General features: G+C 41.6%; 1 protein-coding gene across 3 annotated transcripts in view; it reads left to right on the top strand.

The window, feature by feature from the left end:
* Window positions 1–17,110, top strand: part of LOC115162611 (CAP-Gly domain-containing linker protein 4) — a 101,670-nt gene that overhangs the window by 57,634 nt on the left and 26,926 nt on the right. For all 3 annotated transcript variants that reach the window (XM_029714076.1, XM_029714075.1, XM_029714074.1), the window contains one exon: window positions 8,271–8,394. In XM_029714076.1, the coding sequence (XP_029569936.1) occupies window positions 8,271–8,394 (124 nt within the window). The remainder of the gene's footprint in view (window positions 1–8,270; window positions 8,395–17,110) is intronic.

Genomic DNA, 17,110 nt, shown 5'->3' with positions numbered 1-17,110 from the left:
AGTCATTATTGCTTATCTTTATTGAGGTTGTCTATAATTTCAGACCCCACTGTATATCATATACGTAAATATAGCTATGATTGTGTTTTCTGTACTAGTGTTATAAACTCTCCACCGGAGAAAATGTTTGGTATCACTTTTCTTGAAGTGTTATTGGAACACTACACTGCAGTATCAATCCTTTAGATATACAAAAGCCAGAACTAGTTGGGTACTATTAAGTGACAAGTGTAGGCTTTGGGCAGGTCTGTCTGTCATTCGGAACAACTTCGGTGCCACAAACACAGTTTTGTCTTCGCTTCATTGTCATTTTCAAGGTGCTGTAGAAGGGCCATTCATTAAAAAAAATATATTTCACCTTTATTTAACCAGGTATGCCAGTTGAGAAGAAGTTCTCATTTACAACTGCGACCTGGTCAAGATAAAGCAAAGCAGTGAGACAAAAACAACAACACAGAGGTACACATGGGATTAACAAACACAGTCAATAACACAAAAAACTGTAGACAGTGTGCAAATGAAGTAAGGAGGTAAGGCAATAAATAGGCCATAGTGGCGAAGTAATTACAATTTAGCAATTAACACTGGAGTGATAGATGTGCAGATAAGGATGTGCAGTAGAATACTGGTGTTTAAAAGAGCAGAAAAAAACAAATATGGGAATGAGGTATGTAGTTGGTTAGATGGGCTGTGTACAGTTGTAGCGATCGGTAAGCTGCTCTAACAGCTGATGCTTAAAGTTAGTGAGGGAGATATACAGTTGAAGTCAGAAGTTTACATACACTTAGGTTGGAGTCATTAAAACTTGTTTTTCAACCACTCCACAAATTTCTTGTTAACAAACTATAGTTGTGGCAAATCGGTTAGGACATCTACTTTGTGCATGACACAAGTCATTTTTCCAACAATTGTTTACAGACAGATTATTTCACTTATAATTCACTGTATCACAATTCCAGTGGGTCAGAAGCTTACGTACACTTAGTTGACTGTGCCTTTAAACAGCTTGGAAAATTCCAGAAAATGATGTCATGGCTTTAGAAGCTTCTGATAGACTAATTGACATAATTTGAGTCAATTGGAGGTGTACCTGTGGATGTATTTCAAGGCCTACCTTCAAACTCAGTGCCTCTTTGCTTGACATCATGGGGAAATCAAAAGAAATCAGCCAAGACCTCAGAAAGAAAATTGTAGACCTCCACAAGTCTGTTTCATCCTTGGGAGCAATTTGCAAACGCCTGAAGGTACCACGTTCATCTGTACAAACAATAGTACTCAAGTATAAACACCATGGGACCACGCAGCCGTCATACCGCTCAGGAAGGAGACCCGTTCTGTCTCCTAGAGATTAACGTACTTTGGTGCGAAAAGTGCAAATCAATCCCAGAACAACAGCAAAGGACCTTGTGAAGATGCTGGAGGAAACCGGTACAAACGTATCTGTAGCCACAGTAAAAGGAGTCCTATATCGACATAACCTGAAAGGCCGCTCAGCAAGGAAGAAGCCACTGCTCCAAAACCGCCATAAAAAAGCCAGACTACGGTTTATAACTGCACATGGGAACAAAGATCGTACTTTTTGGAGAAATGTTCTCTGGTCTGATGAAACAAAAATAGAACGGTTTGGCCATAATGACCATCGTTATGTTTGGAGGAAAAAGGGGGATGCTTGCAAGCCGAAGAACACCATCCCAACCGTGAAGCACGGGGTTGGCAGCATCATGTTGTGGGGGTACTTTGCTGCAGGAGGGACTAGTGCGCTTCACAAAATAGATGTCCTCATGAGGAAGGAAAATTATGTGGATAAATTGAAGCAACATCTCAAGACATCAGTCAGGAAGTTAAAGCTTGGTCGCAAATGACCCCAAGCATACTTCCAAAGTTGTGGCAAAGAGGCTTAAGGACAACAAAGTCAAGATATTGGAGTGGCCATCACAAAGCCCTGACCTCAATCCTGTAGAACATTTGTGGGCAGATCTGAAAAAGCATGTGTGAGCAAGGAGGCCTACAACCTGACTCAGTTCCACCAGCTCTGTCAGGAGGAATGGGTCAAAATTCACCCACATTATTGTGGGAAGCTTGTGGAAGGCAACCTGAAACGTTTGACCCAAGTTAAACAATTTAAAGGCAATGCTACCAAATACTAATTGAGTGTATGTAAACTTCTGACCCACTGGAATGTGATGAAAGAAATAAAAGCTGAAATATATTATACTCTCTACTGTCATTCTGACATTTCACATTTTTTAAATAAAGTGGTGATCCTACCTGACCTAAGACAGGGAATTTTTACTAGGATTAAATGTCAGGAATTGTGAAAAACTGAGTTTAAATGTATTTGGCTAAGGTGTATGTAAACTTCCGACTTCAACTGTACATCCCTCCCTACCTTGTAGGCTTACCCAGTATCGAAAGCTTGACAATCGCCGAATGTCATTAGCAATGGCGATTTTAGCATGTAAATCTTGGTGGGGCAAACTCAACCAATATTATTTAAATATTTTTTTACCTGTAAATCCACTGCACAGCATTGTATTTTTTCATTATGCCTATGTGGTCTTAAAGGAAAGGAAAATACAATCATGAGCATCCACTTTTTTATGCAATATACCGACGCACAGACAGCACATTGTGCACACCAAACAACCCTTGCAATATCAACTGGAATTACATGGGTCTATTAAGTCAAATCAAAATCCAACTTTGTCACATGCGCCGAATACAACAAGTGTATACTTTACTGTGAAATGCTTACTTACAAGCCCTTAACCAACAGTGCAGTTCAAGAAGAAGAACATATTTACCAAGTAGACTAAAATAAAAAGTAACACAATAAGAATAACAATAACGAGGCTATATACAGGGGGCACCGATACAGAGTCAGTGTGCGGGGGTACGGGCTAGTTCAGGTTATCTGTACATGTAGGTGGGGGCGAATTGACTATGCATAGATAACAAACAAACAGTGAGTAGCAGCAGTGTACAAAAGGGGGGAGGGGGGGGCAATGTAAATTGTCTGGTGGCGATTTTTATGAATTGTTTAGCAGGCTTATGGCTTAGGGGTAGAAGCTGTTGAGGAGCCGTTTGGTCCTAGACTTGACACTCTGGTACTGCTTGCCGTGCGGTGGCAGAGAAAACAGTCTATAACTCGGGTGACTGGAGTCTCTGACAATTTTATGGGCTTTCCTCTGACACCGCTATTATGTAGGTCCTGGATGGCACTGGGCCGTTCGCACTACCCTCTGTAGCGCTTTACGGTCAGATGCCGAGCAGTTGCCATACCAGGTGGTGATGCAACCGGTCAGGATGCTCTCTGGTGCAGCTGTAGAAACGTTTGAGGATCTGGGGACCCATGCCAAATCTTTTCAGTCTCCTGAGGGGGAAAAGGTTTTGTTGTGCCCTCTTCACAACTGTCTTGTTATGTTTGGACCATGATAGTTCGTTGGTGATGTTGAAAAAAACATTTGAATGAGAAGAGACTGTCACTGGCAAACATGGTTTAAAGACCCAAACAACATTATTTAGTTTCCCCTCCTCGTGAAGAAAAGCACATGAGCTATATATAAAGTAAGCAAAACATTGAAATCATTCCAACATTGTCTAAAATGATTAATAAGATACTGTACTAATGAGAGAGACCTATATAAGCAATATAACAATTAGAATGTACAATATATGGCATAAGGGAACGATGAGCGTATGAGGCAAGCAGTAATTTCTATTAAAATATTAATGTGCAAATAATCAATATAACTACTTGTTCAGCACTTTGAAATGTGCAGGGACAGAATTCAGATGATGGGCCGTTCTTACTGTGTTCTCCCTGTACACCAAGTCAGAACCGTAGGATAAATGAAGGGGGCATATAAGCAGACAATGAAACCTCTTGCGATATTTGATGATTAGATTTCTCTATAACAGGTTATAGGCTGCATGTGCATCACCAAGTCAGAACAGTAGGTGAAATTAAGAGGGGTAAATAGACCAAGTTATTAAGGTGAGTTACATAAAATCTTACTACACAACATACAGTCATGGCCAAAAGTTTTGGGAATGACACAAATATGAATTTTCACAAAGTCTGCTGCCTCAGTTTGTATGATGGTAATTTGCATATACTCCAGAATGTTATGACGAGTGATCAGATGAATTGCAATTAATTGCAAAGTCCCTCTTTGCCACTCTTTCATAGTTTTGAAGTCTTCTATTATTATACAATGTAGAAAATAATAAAACTAAAGAAAAACCCTGGAATGAGTAGTTGTGTCCAAACTTTTGACTGCTACTGTATATACTGTGCATTCAAAGTATTCAGACCCTTGACTTTTTCAACATTTTGTTAGGTTACAGCCTTATTCTAAAATGGATTTGGAAGAAAAAAAACGTTCATATCAATCTACACACAATACCCCATGATGACGAAGCAAAAAGTTTTTTAGACATTTTAGCAAATTTCCACTGATCATCCTTAATATGTTTCCACAACTTCATTGGAGTCCACCTGTGGTAAATTCAATTGATTGGACATGATTTGGAAAGGCACACAACTGTCAACAGTAGCAGTCAAAAGTTTGGACACAGCTACTCATTCAAGGGTTTTTCTACATTGTAGAATAATAGCGAAGACATAAACTATGAAATAACACATATGGAATCATTTAGTAACCAAAAGTGTTAAACAAATCAAAATATATTTTACATTCTTTAAAGTAGCCAGCCTTTGCCTTGATGACAGCTTTGCACACTCTTGGCATTCTCTCAACCAGCTTCACCTGGAATGCTTTTCTTTGCAATTTGTCACATGGAATAGCCTTAATTTCTCAGAAAAATGATAGACTGACAAGTTTCAGAAGAAAGTTATTTGTTACTGGCTATTTTGAGCCTGTAATCAAACCCACAAATGCTGATGCTCCAGATACTCAACTAGTCTAAAGAAGGACAGTTTTATTGCTTCTTTAATCAGCACAACAATTTTCAGCTGTGCTAACATAATTGCTAAATAGTTTTCTAATGATCAATTAGCCTTTTAAAATGATAAACTTGGATTAGCTAACACAGTGTGCCATTGGAACACAGGAGTGATGGTTGCTGATAATGGGCCTCTGTACGCCAATGTAGATATTCCATTAAAAATCATCCGTTTCCAGCTGCAATAGTCGTTTACAACATTAACAATGTCTTCGCTGTATTTCTGATCAATTTGATGTTATTTTAATGGAATAATTTTTTGCTATTCTTTCAAAAACAAGGACATTTTTAAGTGACCCCAAACGTTTGAACGGTAGTGTATTTTGATTTGCATGACACTTTTTTTGGGTTGCTACATGATTCCATTTGTTATTTCATAGTTCTGATGTCTTCGCTATTATTCAACAATGTAAAAAAAATAAAGGAAAGCCCTGGAATGGGTAGATGTGTCCTAACTTTTGACTGGTGTGTATGTGTGTGTGTGTGTGTGTGTGTGTGTGTGTGTGTGTGTGTGTGTGTGTGTGTGTGTGTGTGTGTGTGTATATATGTATGTGTGTGTATATATATATATGTATGTGTGTGTATATATATGTATGTGTGTGTGTGTGTGTGTGTATGTATGTATATATACATATACTGCTAAAAAAAATAAAGGGAACACTTAAACAACACATCCTAGATCTGAATGAAAGAAATAATCTTATTAAATACTTTTTTCTTTACATAGTCGAATGTGCTGACAACAAAATCACACAAAAATAATCTATGGAAATCCAATTTATCAACCCATGGAGGTCTGGATTTGGAGTCACATTCAAAATGAAAGTGGAAAACCACACTACAGGCTGATCCAACTTTGATGTAATGTCCTTAAAACAAGTCAAAATGAGGCTCAGTAGTGTGTGTGGCCTCCACGTGCCTGTATGACCTCCCTGCAACGCCTGGGCATGCTCCTGATGAGGTGGCGGATGGTCTCCTGAGGGATCTCCTCCCAGACCTGGACTAAAGCATCCGCCAACTCCTGGACAGTCTGTGGTGCAACGTAGCGTTGGTGGATGGAGCGAGACATGATGTCCCAGATGTGCTCAATTGGATTCAGGTCTGGGGAACGGGCGGGCCAGTCCATAGCATCAATGCCTTCCTCTTGCAGGAACTGCTGACACACTCCAGCCACATGAGGTCTAGCATTGTCTTGCATTAGGAGGAACCCAGGGCCAACCGCACCAGCATATGGTCTCACAAGGGGTCTGAGGATCTCATCTCGGTACCTAATGGCAGTCAGGCTACCTCTGGCGAGCACATGGAGGGCTGTGCGAACCCCCCCCCCCCCCCCCGCCAAAGAAATGCCACCCCACACCATGACTGACCCACCGCCAAACCGGTCATGCTGGAGGATGTTGCAGGCAGCAGAACGTTCTCCACGGCGTCTCCAGACTCTGTCACGTCTGTCACGTGCTCAGTGTGAACCTGCTTTCATCTGTGAAGAGCACAGGGCGCCAGTGGCGAATTTGCCAATCTTGGTGTTCTCTGGCAAATGCCAAATGTCCTGCACGGTGTTGGGCTGTAAGCACAACCCCCACCTGTGGACGTCGGGCCCTCATGGAGTCTGTTTCTGACCATTTGAGCAGACACATGCACATTTGTGGCCTGCTGGAGGTCATTTTGCAGGGCTCTGGCAGTGCTCCTCCTGCTCCTCCTTGCACGAAGGCGGAGGTAGCGGTCCTGCTGCTGGGTTGTTGCCCTCCTACGGCCTCCTCCACGTCTCCTGATGTACTGGCCTGTCTCCTGGTAGCGCCTCCATGCTCTGGACACTACGCTGACAGACACAGCAAACCTTCTTGCCACAGCTTACATTGATGTGCCATCCTGGATGAGCTGCACTACCTGAGCCACTTATGTGGGTTGTAGACTCCGTCTCATGCTACCACTAGAGTGAAAGCACCGCCAGCATTCAAAAGTGACCAAAACATCAGCCAGGAAGCATAGGAACTGAGAAGTGGTCTGTGGTCACCACCTGCTGAACCACTCCTTTATTGGGGGTGTCTTGCTTATTGCCTATAATTTCCACCTGTTGTCTATTCCATTTGCACAACAGCATGTGAAATTTATTGTCAATCAGTGTTGCTTCCTAAGTGGACAGTTTGATTTCACAGAAGTGTGATTGACTTGGAGTTACATTGTTGTTTAAGTGTTCCCTTTATTTTTTTGAGCAGTATATATATTTATTATTATTATTATTATTTTTGTGATTTTGTTGTCCGCACATTCAACTATGTAAAGAAAAAAGTATTTAAGATTATTTCTTTCATTCAGATCTAGGATGTGTTGTTTAAGTGTTCCCTTTATTTTTTTGAGCAGTATGTATATGTATATATAGAAGATAAGCTTAGGCCTAACCCCAGAGAGACAGAGATATGCCGGTGGCATGCTACGACACCGATGGCTACTGCGTCTGTAATACATATATAGACGTACAAAGGAAGGTCATTCGTTCATTTTCAATCCAAATTTTTTGTATAAAGCATTGTAGTAGTTTCTCTGGTAGGCCGGAAACGGTCTTCCTCAGCTCAAGTTCAGCTGTCGGAGCCAGTTGGTGCTCAGGGGCAAACTGTCTTCATATCATAGGCCTGCTAAAGTTTAATAATAGCCACACCATATCAAACCTTCACAAACGTTTCTAAACTTTTTATTAGGGTTATATCAGAAGGAAGTTAAGCCATTGTTTGTAGGGAAGATACAAGTAGAAGAGCAATTGTAAACCAGGGAAAAACGCGCTACTCTCCCAAACTCTCCCCCCAGTAAAGTCCCATCGGTCCTTAACGCCATTCATTGGAATGCATCAAGCTGCTGAATCTTGTAGAAGACAGTTGTTTAAGAATGTGACTACATTGGTTATTGTAGACACAGCGTGCAAGAGTTTCTTCTACATGAATGCACTTACCCTTGTTTTGCATTGTGATATTTGCAATCAAGTATTGAATGCAAATATTGAAGGGGTGGCAGTAGCCTAGTGGTTAGAGCGTTGGGCCAGTAACCGAAAGGTTGCTGGATCGAATCTCCGAGCTGACAAGTTAAAAATCTGTCATTCTGCCCCTGAACAAGGCAGTTAACCCACTGTTAACCGGTAGGCCGTCATTGTAAATAAGAATTTGTTCTTAACTGACTTGCCAAGCAAAAAAAATAAAAAAATGGATGGCCTTGAGAAGCTGCTTGATGGCCTCGAGAAGCTGGCCTTGAGAAACTGCTCGAATCATGGTTTGACTTTGACCGTCTGTCAACCTCTTTTTCCATCTGTCCCTCAGGGTTCTGGCTGGGGATCGAGCTGGACAAGCCCAGCGGGAAGAACGACGGCTCGGTTGGCGGGGTGAACTACTTCAGCTGTCCTCCCAAACATGGTGTTTTTGCCCCTCCATCGCGTGTAGAGAGGTAAGTACATACCCCTCTGGGCTACTCCATTTTATATTTGTAAACAACAAACAAAAAAATCTGGAAGAAGTGTCTTTTATTATTTCTCACATTTAGAAATAGGTTTAGAGAAAAAAATGTACCTCTTACATCTAGATGTTCCGCTAGCGGAACGCCTCGCCAATATCCAATGATAGAGCGTGGCGCGAATTACAAACACCTCAAAAATCCCAAAACTTCAATTTTTCAAACATATGACTATTTTACACCATTTTAAAGACAAGACTCTCCTTTATCTAACCACACTGTCCGATTTCAAAAAGGCTTTACAACGAAAGCAAAACAGTAGATTATGTCAGGAGAGTACCCAGCCAGAAATAATCACACACCCATTTTTCAAGCTAGCATATAGTGTCACAAAAACCAAAACCACAGCTAAATGCAGCACTAACCTTTGATCTTCATCAGATGACACTCCTAGGACATTATGTTATACAATACATCAAGTTCATATTTATATCAAAAACCAGCTTTTCACATTAGCATGTGACGTTCAGAACTAGCATACCCCCCGCAAACTTCCGGTGAATTTACTAAAAATGTACTAAATTACTCACGATAAACGTTGACAAAAAACATAACAATTATTTTAAGAATTATAGATACACAACTTCTTTATGCAATCGCGGTGTCCGATTTTAAAATAGCTTTTTGGTGAAAGCACATTTTGCAATATTCTGAGTAGATAGCCCGGCCATCATGGCTAGCTATTTTGACACCCACCAAGTTTGGCACTCACCAAACTCAGATTTACTATAAGAAAAATTTGATTACCTTTGCTGTTCTTCGTCAGAATGCACTCCCAGGACTTCTACTTCAACGACCAATGTTGTTTTGGTTCCAAATAATCCATAGTTATATCCAGATAGCTGCGTTTTGTTCTTGCGTTCAAGACACTATCCGAAGGGTGACGCGCCGGCGCGTATCGTGACAAAAAATGTCTAAATATTCCATTACCGTACTTCGAAGCATGTCAAACGCTGTTTAAAATCAATTTTTATGCGATTTTTCTCGTAAAATAGCGATAATATTCCAACCGGGAGACCTTGTTTTTGTTCAAACACTGAAAAAAGAAAATGGAGTCTTCACATGCGCGCCAGTGTCATTGTTCTCAGAACGGCCACTTTCCAAAACCCCTACTGTTTTTCGCCCAGGGACTGCAGAGTCATCATTCCCCGTTCTGGCGCCTTCTGAGAGCCTATGGGAGCCTTAGAAAATGTCACGTTACAGCAGAGATTCTATTTTCGATAAAGAGGCTATAGAAGTACAAGAAATGGTCAGACAGGGCACTTCCCATATAGAATCTTCTCAGGTTTTGGCCTGCCATATGAGTTCTGTTATACTCACAGACACCATTCAAACAGTTTTAGAAACTTTAGGGTGTTTTCTATCCAAATCAAATAATTATATGCATAATCTAGTTTCTGGGCAGGAGTAATAACCAGATTAAATCGGGTACGTTTTTTATCCGGCCGTGAAAATACTGCCCCCTATCCTAAACAGGTTAACCGAACCAAAGGTGCATCTGGTGAATGTCACTGGCACAATTACCGTATAACCGTGTAACTGACGGTTATGGATGAAGACTGTCATGAAAATAAAATAACCGCCATATGTGGAACGAACAGCTCACTCAGGGCGGGATGAACGGGCATTTGTGCAGTTGAGTCCGTTTCTGCTATAACATGGACTCTTTGGGGCGGCAGGGTAGCCTAGTGGTTAGAGCGTTGGACTAGTAGCCGAAAGGTTGCAAGTTCAAATCCCCGAGCTGACAAGGTACAAATCTGTCGTTCTGCCCCTGAACAGGCAGTTAACCCACTGTTCCTAGGCCGTCATTGAAAATAAGAATTTGTTCTTAACTGACTTGCCTACTTAAATAAAGGTAAAATAAACAATGTGATGAAACTAGAAATGGAATGAATAGAACATGCTTGGAACCTCTAACCCTGGAAATTTGACTGGTAAACTCATGAGTACACTCAGAATGGCTTCCTGGTATTGTAATGCACTAATTTCTATGGTAATGTAGAATGTTCATTCAAATTATTTTAAAGGAATGAATTAACATAATTTCAGTGCATATTAATGGGTACACTTACTGCTCTACTTCCTGCTTTGGGTACACTCACAATGGCCGCCAGTTTGGGTACGTTCACAATGGCCGCCAGTCCACCCATTATGACATCATTGACGTCAATGGGGATGCCCATTCTATTAATTATATTTCTATGGCAGCACGCGAGAGTGGAGGAGAGGAGAAATTATTATTATTATTTTTTTATATTAGAACGGTTATCACGGTGACATCAGTCATTTGGCAGGCCAATAACCATCATCCAAACTTCCATGACCGTCACAGCCCTATTCATTACACTCATCAATATTTGGATGGCACTAACAAGCCAGGCACTCGATGGTACTCGACAATGCCATTTGTGAGAGCTGTTGACATATTTGATTTTTGCTTTCTTGAGGACACTGCAAACAGTCCAGATTGGTGATTTACTAGACCACGGGTGTCAACAGGGACAGGAAGCTAAGGCCTATTCACAGCCAAGCCGACTGGGCTGTGTTCATTAGGCGCTAAACCGAAGAAAAACTCACAAAATAGGGAAGGCCAAAGGGCTACCTGGGCTTGTCTGTCTGTTTAGAAATATATACATAACATTTTATTGGTCACATGCACATTCAGCAGATGTTATTGCGGGTGTAGCGAAGTGCTTGTGTTTCTAGCTCCAATAGTGCAGTAATATCTAACAAGTAATATCTAACAATTTCACAACAATACGCACAAATTTTAAGTAAAGGAATGGAATTAAGAATATATAAATATTTGGATGTGCAATGTCGGAGCGGCATAGACTAAAATGCAGTAGAATAGAATACAGTATATACGTATGAGATGAGTAGTGCAAAATATGTAAACATTATTAAAGTGACCAATAATTTAAAGTGTTCCAATTATTAAAGTGGCCAGTGATTTCAAGTCTATGTACAGTTGAAGTCGTAAGTTTACATACACTTATGTTGGAGTCATTAAAACTCGTTTTTCAACCACTCCACAAATTTCTTGTTAACAAACTATAGTTTTGGAAAGTCGATTAGCACATCTACTTTGTGCATGACACAAGTAATTTTTCCAACAATTGTTTACAGACAGATTATTTCACTTATAATTCACTCTATCACAATTCCAGTGGGTCAGAAGTTTACATACACTAAGTTGACTGTGCCTTTAAACAGCTTGGACAATTCCAGGAGACAGCTTCAGAAGCTTCTGATCGGCTAATTGACATAATTTGAGTCAATTGGAGGTGTACCTGTGGATATATTTCAAGGCCTACCTTCAAACTCAGTGCCTTTTTGCTTGACATCATGGGAAAATCAAAAGAAATCAGCGCAAAACTGAAAGCATGTACCACCGCATTTAATCATGGCAAGGTGACTGGGAATATGGCCGAATACAAACACTGTAGTTATTTCCTCCGTAAGGCAATCAAACAAGCAAAGTGTCAGTATACAGACAAAGTGGAGTCGCAATTCAACGGCTCAGACACGAGACGTACGTGGCAGGGTCTACGGACAGTCACGGATTACAAAAAGAAAACCAGCCATCGACGTCTTGCTTCCAGACAAATTAAACAACTTCTTTGTGTGCTTTGAGGACAATACAGTGCCACAGACACGAACCGCTACCAACGACTGTGGGCTCTCCTTCTCCGTGGCTGAGGTGAGTAAAACATTTAAACGTGTTAACCCTCGCAAGGCTGCCAGACGGCATCCCTAGCCGCGTCCTCAGAGCATGTGCAGACCAGCTGGCTGGTGTGTTTACGGACATATTCTCTCCCTATCCCAGACTGCTGTCCCCACATGCTTCAAGATGGCCACCATATCACCTTCACCCTACCTGTCACCCTAGACCCACTTCAATTTGCTTACAGCCCCAATAGGTCCACAGACGATGCAATCGCCATCACAATGCACACTGCCCTATCCGATCTGGACAAGAGGAATACCTATGTAAGAATGCTGTTCATTGACTACAGCTCAGCATTCAACACCGTTGTACCCTCCAAACTCATCATTAAGCTCGAGTCCCCGCCCTGTGCAACTGGGTCCTGGACTTCTTGACGGGCCATCCCCAGGTGGTGAAGGTAGGAAACAACATCTCCACTCTGCTGATCCTCAACACTGGGGCTCCACAAGGGTGCGTTCTCAGCCCCCTCCTGTACTCCCTGTTCACCCATGACTGCGTGGCCATGCACGCCTCCAACTCAATCATCAAGTTTGCAGATGACACAACATTGGTAGGCTTAATTACCAACAACGACGAGACAGCCTACAGGGAGTAGGTGATGGCCCTCAGAGTGTGGTGTCAGGAAAATAACCTGTCACTCAATATCAGCAAAATAAAAGAGATGATCATGGACTTCAGGAAACAGCTGAGGGAGCACCCCCATATCCACACCGACAGGACAGCAGTGGAGAAGGTGGAAGGTTTTAAGCTTCTCGGTGTACATTTCACCGACAAAATGAAATGGTCCACGCACACAGACAGTGTGGTGAAGAAGGTGCAACAGCACCTCTTCAATCTCAGGAGGCTGAAAAAAATGTGGCTTGTCACCAAAAACCCTCACTAACTTTTAGAGGTGCACAATCGAGAGCATACTGTCGGGCTGTATCACTGCCTGGTACGGCAACTGCACCGCCCACAACCGCAGGGCTCTTCAGAGTGTGGTGCGGTCTGCATAACGCATCACCGGGGGCAAACTACCTGCGCTCCAGGACACCTACAACACCCGATGTCACAGGAAGGCAAAAAAGGAAAATAACCACCCCAGCCACTGCCTGTTCACCCCGCGTCCATCCAGAAGGCGAGGTCCGTACAGATGCATCAAAGCTGGGACCGAGAGATTGAAAAACAGCTTCTATCTCAAGACCACGGGTGGAGGGTGGATCAACAACATTGTAGTTACTCCACATTTCTAACCTGATTGACGGTGTGAAAAGAAGAAAGCCTGTACATAATAAAAGATATTCCAAAACATGCATCCTGTTTGCAACAAGGAACTAAAGTAATGCTGGCATAAATGTGGCAAAGCAATTTAACTTTTTGTCCTGAATACAAAGTGTTATGTTTGAGGCACAGAGGTGGCTGCCTCATGTGATGGGTACACTTGTAATCATTAAGGACAAGGGAGCTTTTCCAGGATAAAAAAGAAACAGAATGGAGCTAAGCACAGGCCAAATCCTAGAGTAAAACCTTGTTCATTGTGCTATCCTGGGAGATTAATTTACCTTTCAGCAGAACAATAACCTAAAACACAAGGCCAAATCTATACTGGAGGTGCTTACCAAGAAGATAATGAATGTTCCTAAGTTAGTTTTGACATAAATCTACTTGAAAATCTATGGCAAGACCTGAAAATTGTTGTCTAGCAATGATCAATAACCAAGTTGACAGAGCTTGAAGAATTTTGAAAGGAAGAATGGGCAAATGTTGCACAATCCAGGTGTGGAGAGCTCTTACAGACTTACCCAGAAAGACACACAGCTGTAATCGCTGCCAAAGGTGCTTCTACAAAGTATTGACTCAGGGGTGTGAATACTTATGTAAATGAAATATTTCTGTATTTCATTTTCATACATTTGCTTACATTTCTAAAAACATGATTTTACTTTGTCATTATGGGGTTTTGTGTGTAGATGGGTGAGGAAAAAACATATATTTAATCCATTTTGAATTCTGGCTGTAACACAACAAAATGTAGAAGGAAATTAATAATTTCTGAAGACAATGTAATCCATAGAAGGCTTTTGGAACCTCTAACCCTGGCAATTTGACTGTTAAACTCATGGGTACCCTAGCAATGGCTGCCAGTCTTGACTTGAATGGGAACTACCATCTATGAATTATATCTCTATGCTCTATTATATCTCTATGCTTGGTTAGTTTGTTTGCCTATCGCACATTTCAAAATACAATCCTGCGAGAAATGTACCATTTTTGGAAAGCAAATGCTGTCCTTACTAAATGTGTAATGTGATGTTTTTATGTACAAAACCTGTTTTAATAAAATATTTAATCAATCGTCTTCCTCAAATGAAGGGGATGATGACAATCTTTGCGAGAGGCAGGGAATCTGATTTCGTTGGTCCTCAACTCGTGGTTCAGACGAATAATTCAGGATACATGGAGTTAGCCCTGAGTTAGCCTGCCCCGGAGCAGGTTAGTTCTGAAGGCTTCATTGCCATAGAAATTAACCTGGCCACTGTCATGGTACTGGTTATTCCAGGTTGAACTCAGAGTTGACCACAGTTACCTCGCTAACTCGTCAAACATGATTCGTAGTATAGGGCTCAGGATGAAGTCCCCTCTGTTGCCGTCTCCTCTGTCCCACCGGCTATAGCACTGTGCTCCCAGTTCACCCCCAACAAGCTGATCGCTGTGTCTGTGAATGCATCCCCACACAAACACACACACACAGGAGACATAACACTAAAACAATTAACAAACCAATCAATAATTAGGAATTGATGATTCATCATAATGAGATGGTACAACACCCGATGTCACAGGAAGGCCAGATCGATCATCATGGACAATAACCACCCGAGCCACTGCCTATTCACGCCGCTATCATCCAGAAGGTGAGGTCAGTACAGGTGCATCAAAGCTGGGACAGAAGCTGTTTTTCTGTCTTTCAATCTCAAGGACATCAGACTGTCAAATAGCCATCACTAGCACATTAGAGGCTGCTGCCCTATATACATAGACTTGAAATCACTGGCAACTTTAATAAATTGAACACTAGTCACTTTAATAATGTTTACATATTTTGCATTACTCATCTCATATGTATATATTGTATTCTATTCTACTGTATCTTAGTCTATGCCAGTCTGACATTGCTCATTCATATATTTATTTATTCTTAATTCCATTCCTTTACTTAGATTTGTGTGTATTGCTGTGAAATTGTTAGATATTACTTGTTATTAGATGTTAGATATTACTGCACTGTCGGAGCTAGAAACACAAGCATTTCGCTACACCCGCAATAACATCTGCTAAATACGTGAAGGTGACCAATAACCTTTGATTTGAACAATAAATAATGCGAAGCAGCCACAACTGTCGGTAAGTGTCCGTGATTGAGTCTTTTAATGAAGTGTTGGTGATAAAAATGTCCAGTTTGAGGGGTTTTTGCAGCTCGTTCCAGTCGCTAGCTGCAGCGAACTGAAAAGAGGAGCGACCCAGGGATGTGTGTGCTTTAGGGACCTTTTAACAGAATGTGACTGGCAGAACGGGTGTTGTATGTGGAGGATGAGGGCTGCAGTAGGTATCTCAGATAGGGGGAGTGAGGTCTAAGAGGGTTTTATAAAAAAGCATCAACCAGTGGGTCTTGCGACGGGTATACATAGATGACCAGTTTACAGAGGAGTATAGAGTGCAGTGATGTGTCCTATAAGTAGCATTGGTGGCAAATCTGTTGGCCGAATGGTAAAAAAAACATCTAGCCACTCGAGAGCACCCTCGCATGGGTAGGATGATCATCTGAATCAGGGTTAGTTTGGCAGCTGGGGTAAAAGTAGAGTGATTACGATAGAGGAAACCAAGTCTAGATTTTACCTTAGCCTGCAGTTTTGATATGTGCTGAGAGAAGGACAGTGTACCGTCTAGCCATACTCCCAAGTACTTGTATGAGGTGACTACCTCAAGCTTTAAACCCTCAGAGGTAGTAATCACACCGGTGGGGAGAGGAGCATTTTTCTTACCAAACCACATGACCTTTGTTTTGGAGGTGTTCAGAACAAGGTTAAAACCTCTTGACGTTACCCTAGGATAGGGGGCGCCACAGCGCATTTTGGAAAAAATTCGTGCCCATTTTCAACGGCCTACTAATCTAACTCAGAAGCTAGGATATGCATATAATTAATACCTGTGGATAGAAAACACCCTAAAGTTTCTAAAACTGTTTGAATGGTGTCTGTGAGTATAACAGAACTCATATGGCAGTCAAAACCCCGAGACCGATTGAAACAGGAAGTGGAATTCTGAATTGTGGACTCGACTTCACAGCTTTGCCTATTATTCACACAGTGAGCTATCGTTCATTGAGCACTTTCTATTGCTTCCACTAGATGTCCCCAGTCTTTACAAAGTGTTTTGAGCCTTCTACTGTCGAAACTGAATGAATGAGACGCTGTGGAAATTGGTAACAGTAGGAGGGCCATCAGCATTGTGACGTCGGCGGCCGTGTCTACCCCCACCTTTGGAAACGTTTTGAAACACAATACAATCGTCCCCCTCGAATCTTATTGGCTCTCTTGTTGAAACAGGCCCTGAAGATTAATGTTATACAACGTTTGACATGTTTGAACGAACCTAAATGAGGGGAAAAAGTTTTTTTTGAAAATGCTGTCCCGCGCACGACGGAGCAGTTGGATACAGCCTTCAGACGCGATAACAACAGCAAGCTAATGGAACATAAAGGATGGACTTTTTCGACCGAAAATACATTTGTTCAGGACCTGGGATTCCTGGAAGTACTTTCTGATGAAGACAACTAAAGGTAAGGGATTATTGACAATATTATACAAGATTAGATGTGATATGCGATTGTTCCAAGATGGCGCCGAGCTAGGTTTACCAGCTAATTTTCTGAGTATCGCA

This window comes from Salmo trutta, chromosome 25, assembly GCF_901001165.1.
Source record: "Salmo trutta chromosome 25, fSalTru1.1, whole genome shotgun sequence".
In the NCBI taxonomy this organism is placed as follows: domain Eukaryota; kingdom Metazoa; phylum Chordata; class Actinopteri; order Salmoniformes; family Salmonidae; genus Salmo; species Salmo trutta.
The sequence above is the reverse complement of the archived record's forward strand: the minus strand, read 5'-3'. Positions and strand labels throughout refer to the sequence as shown.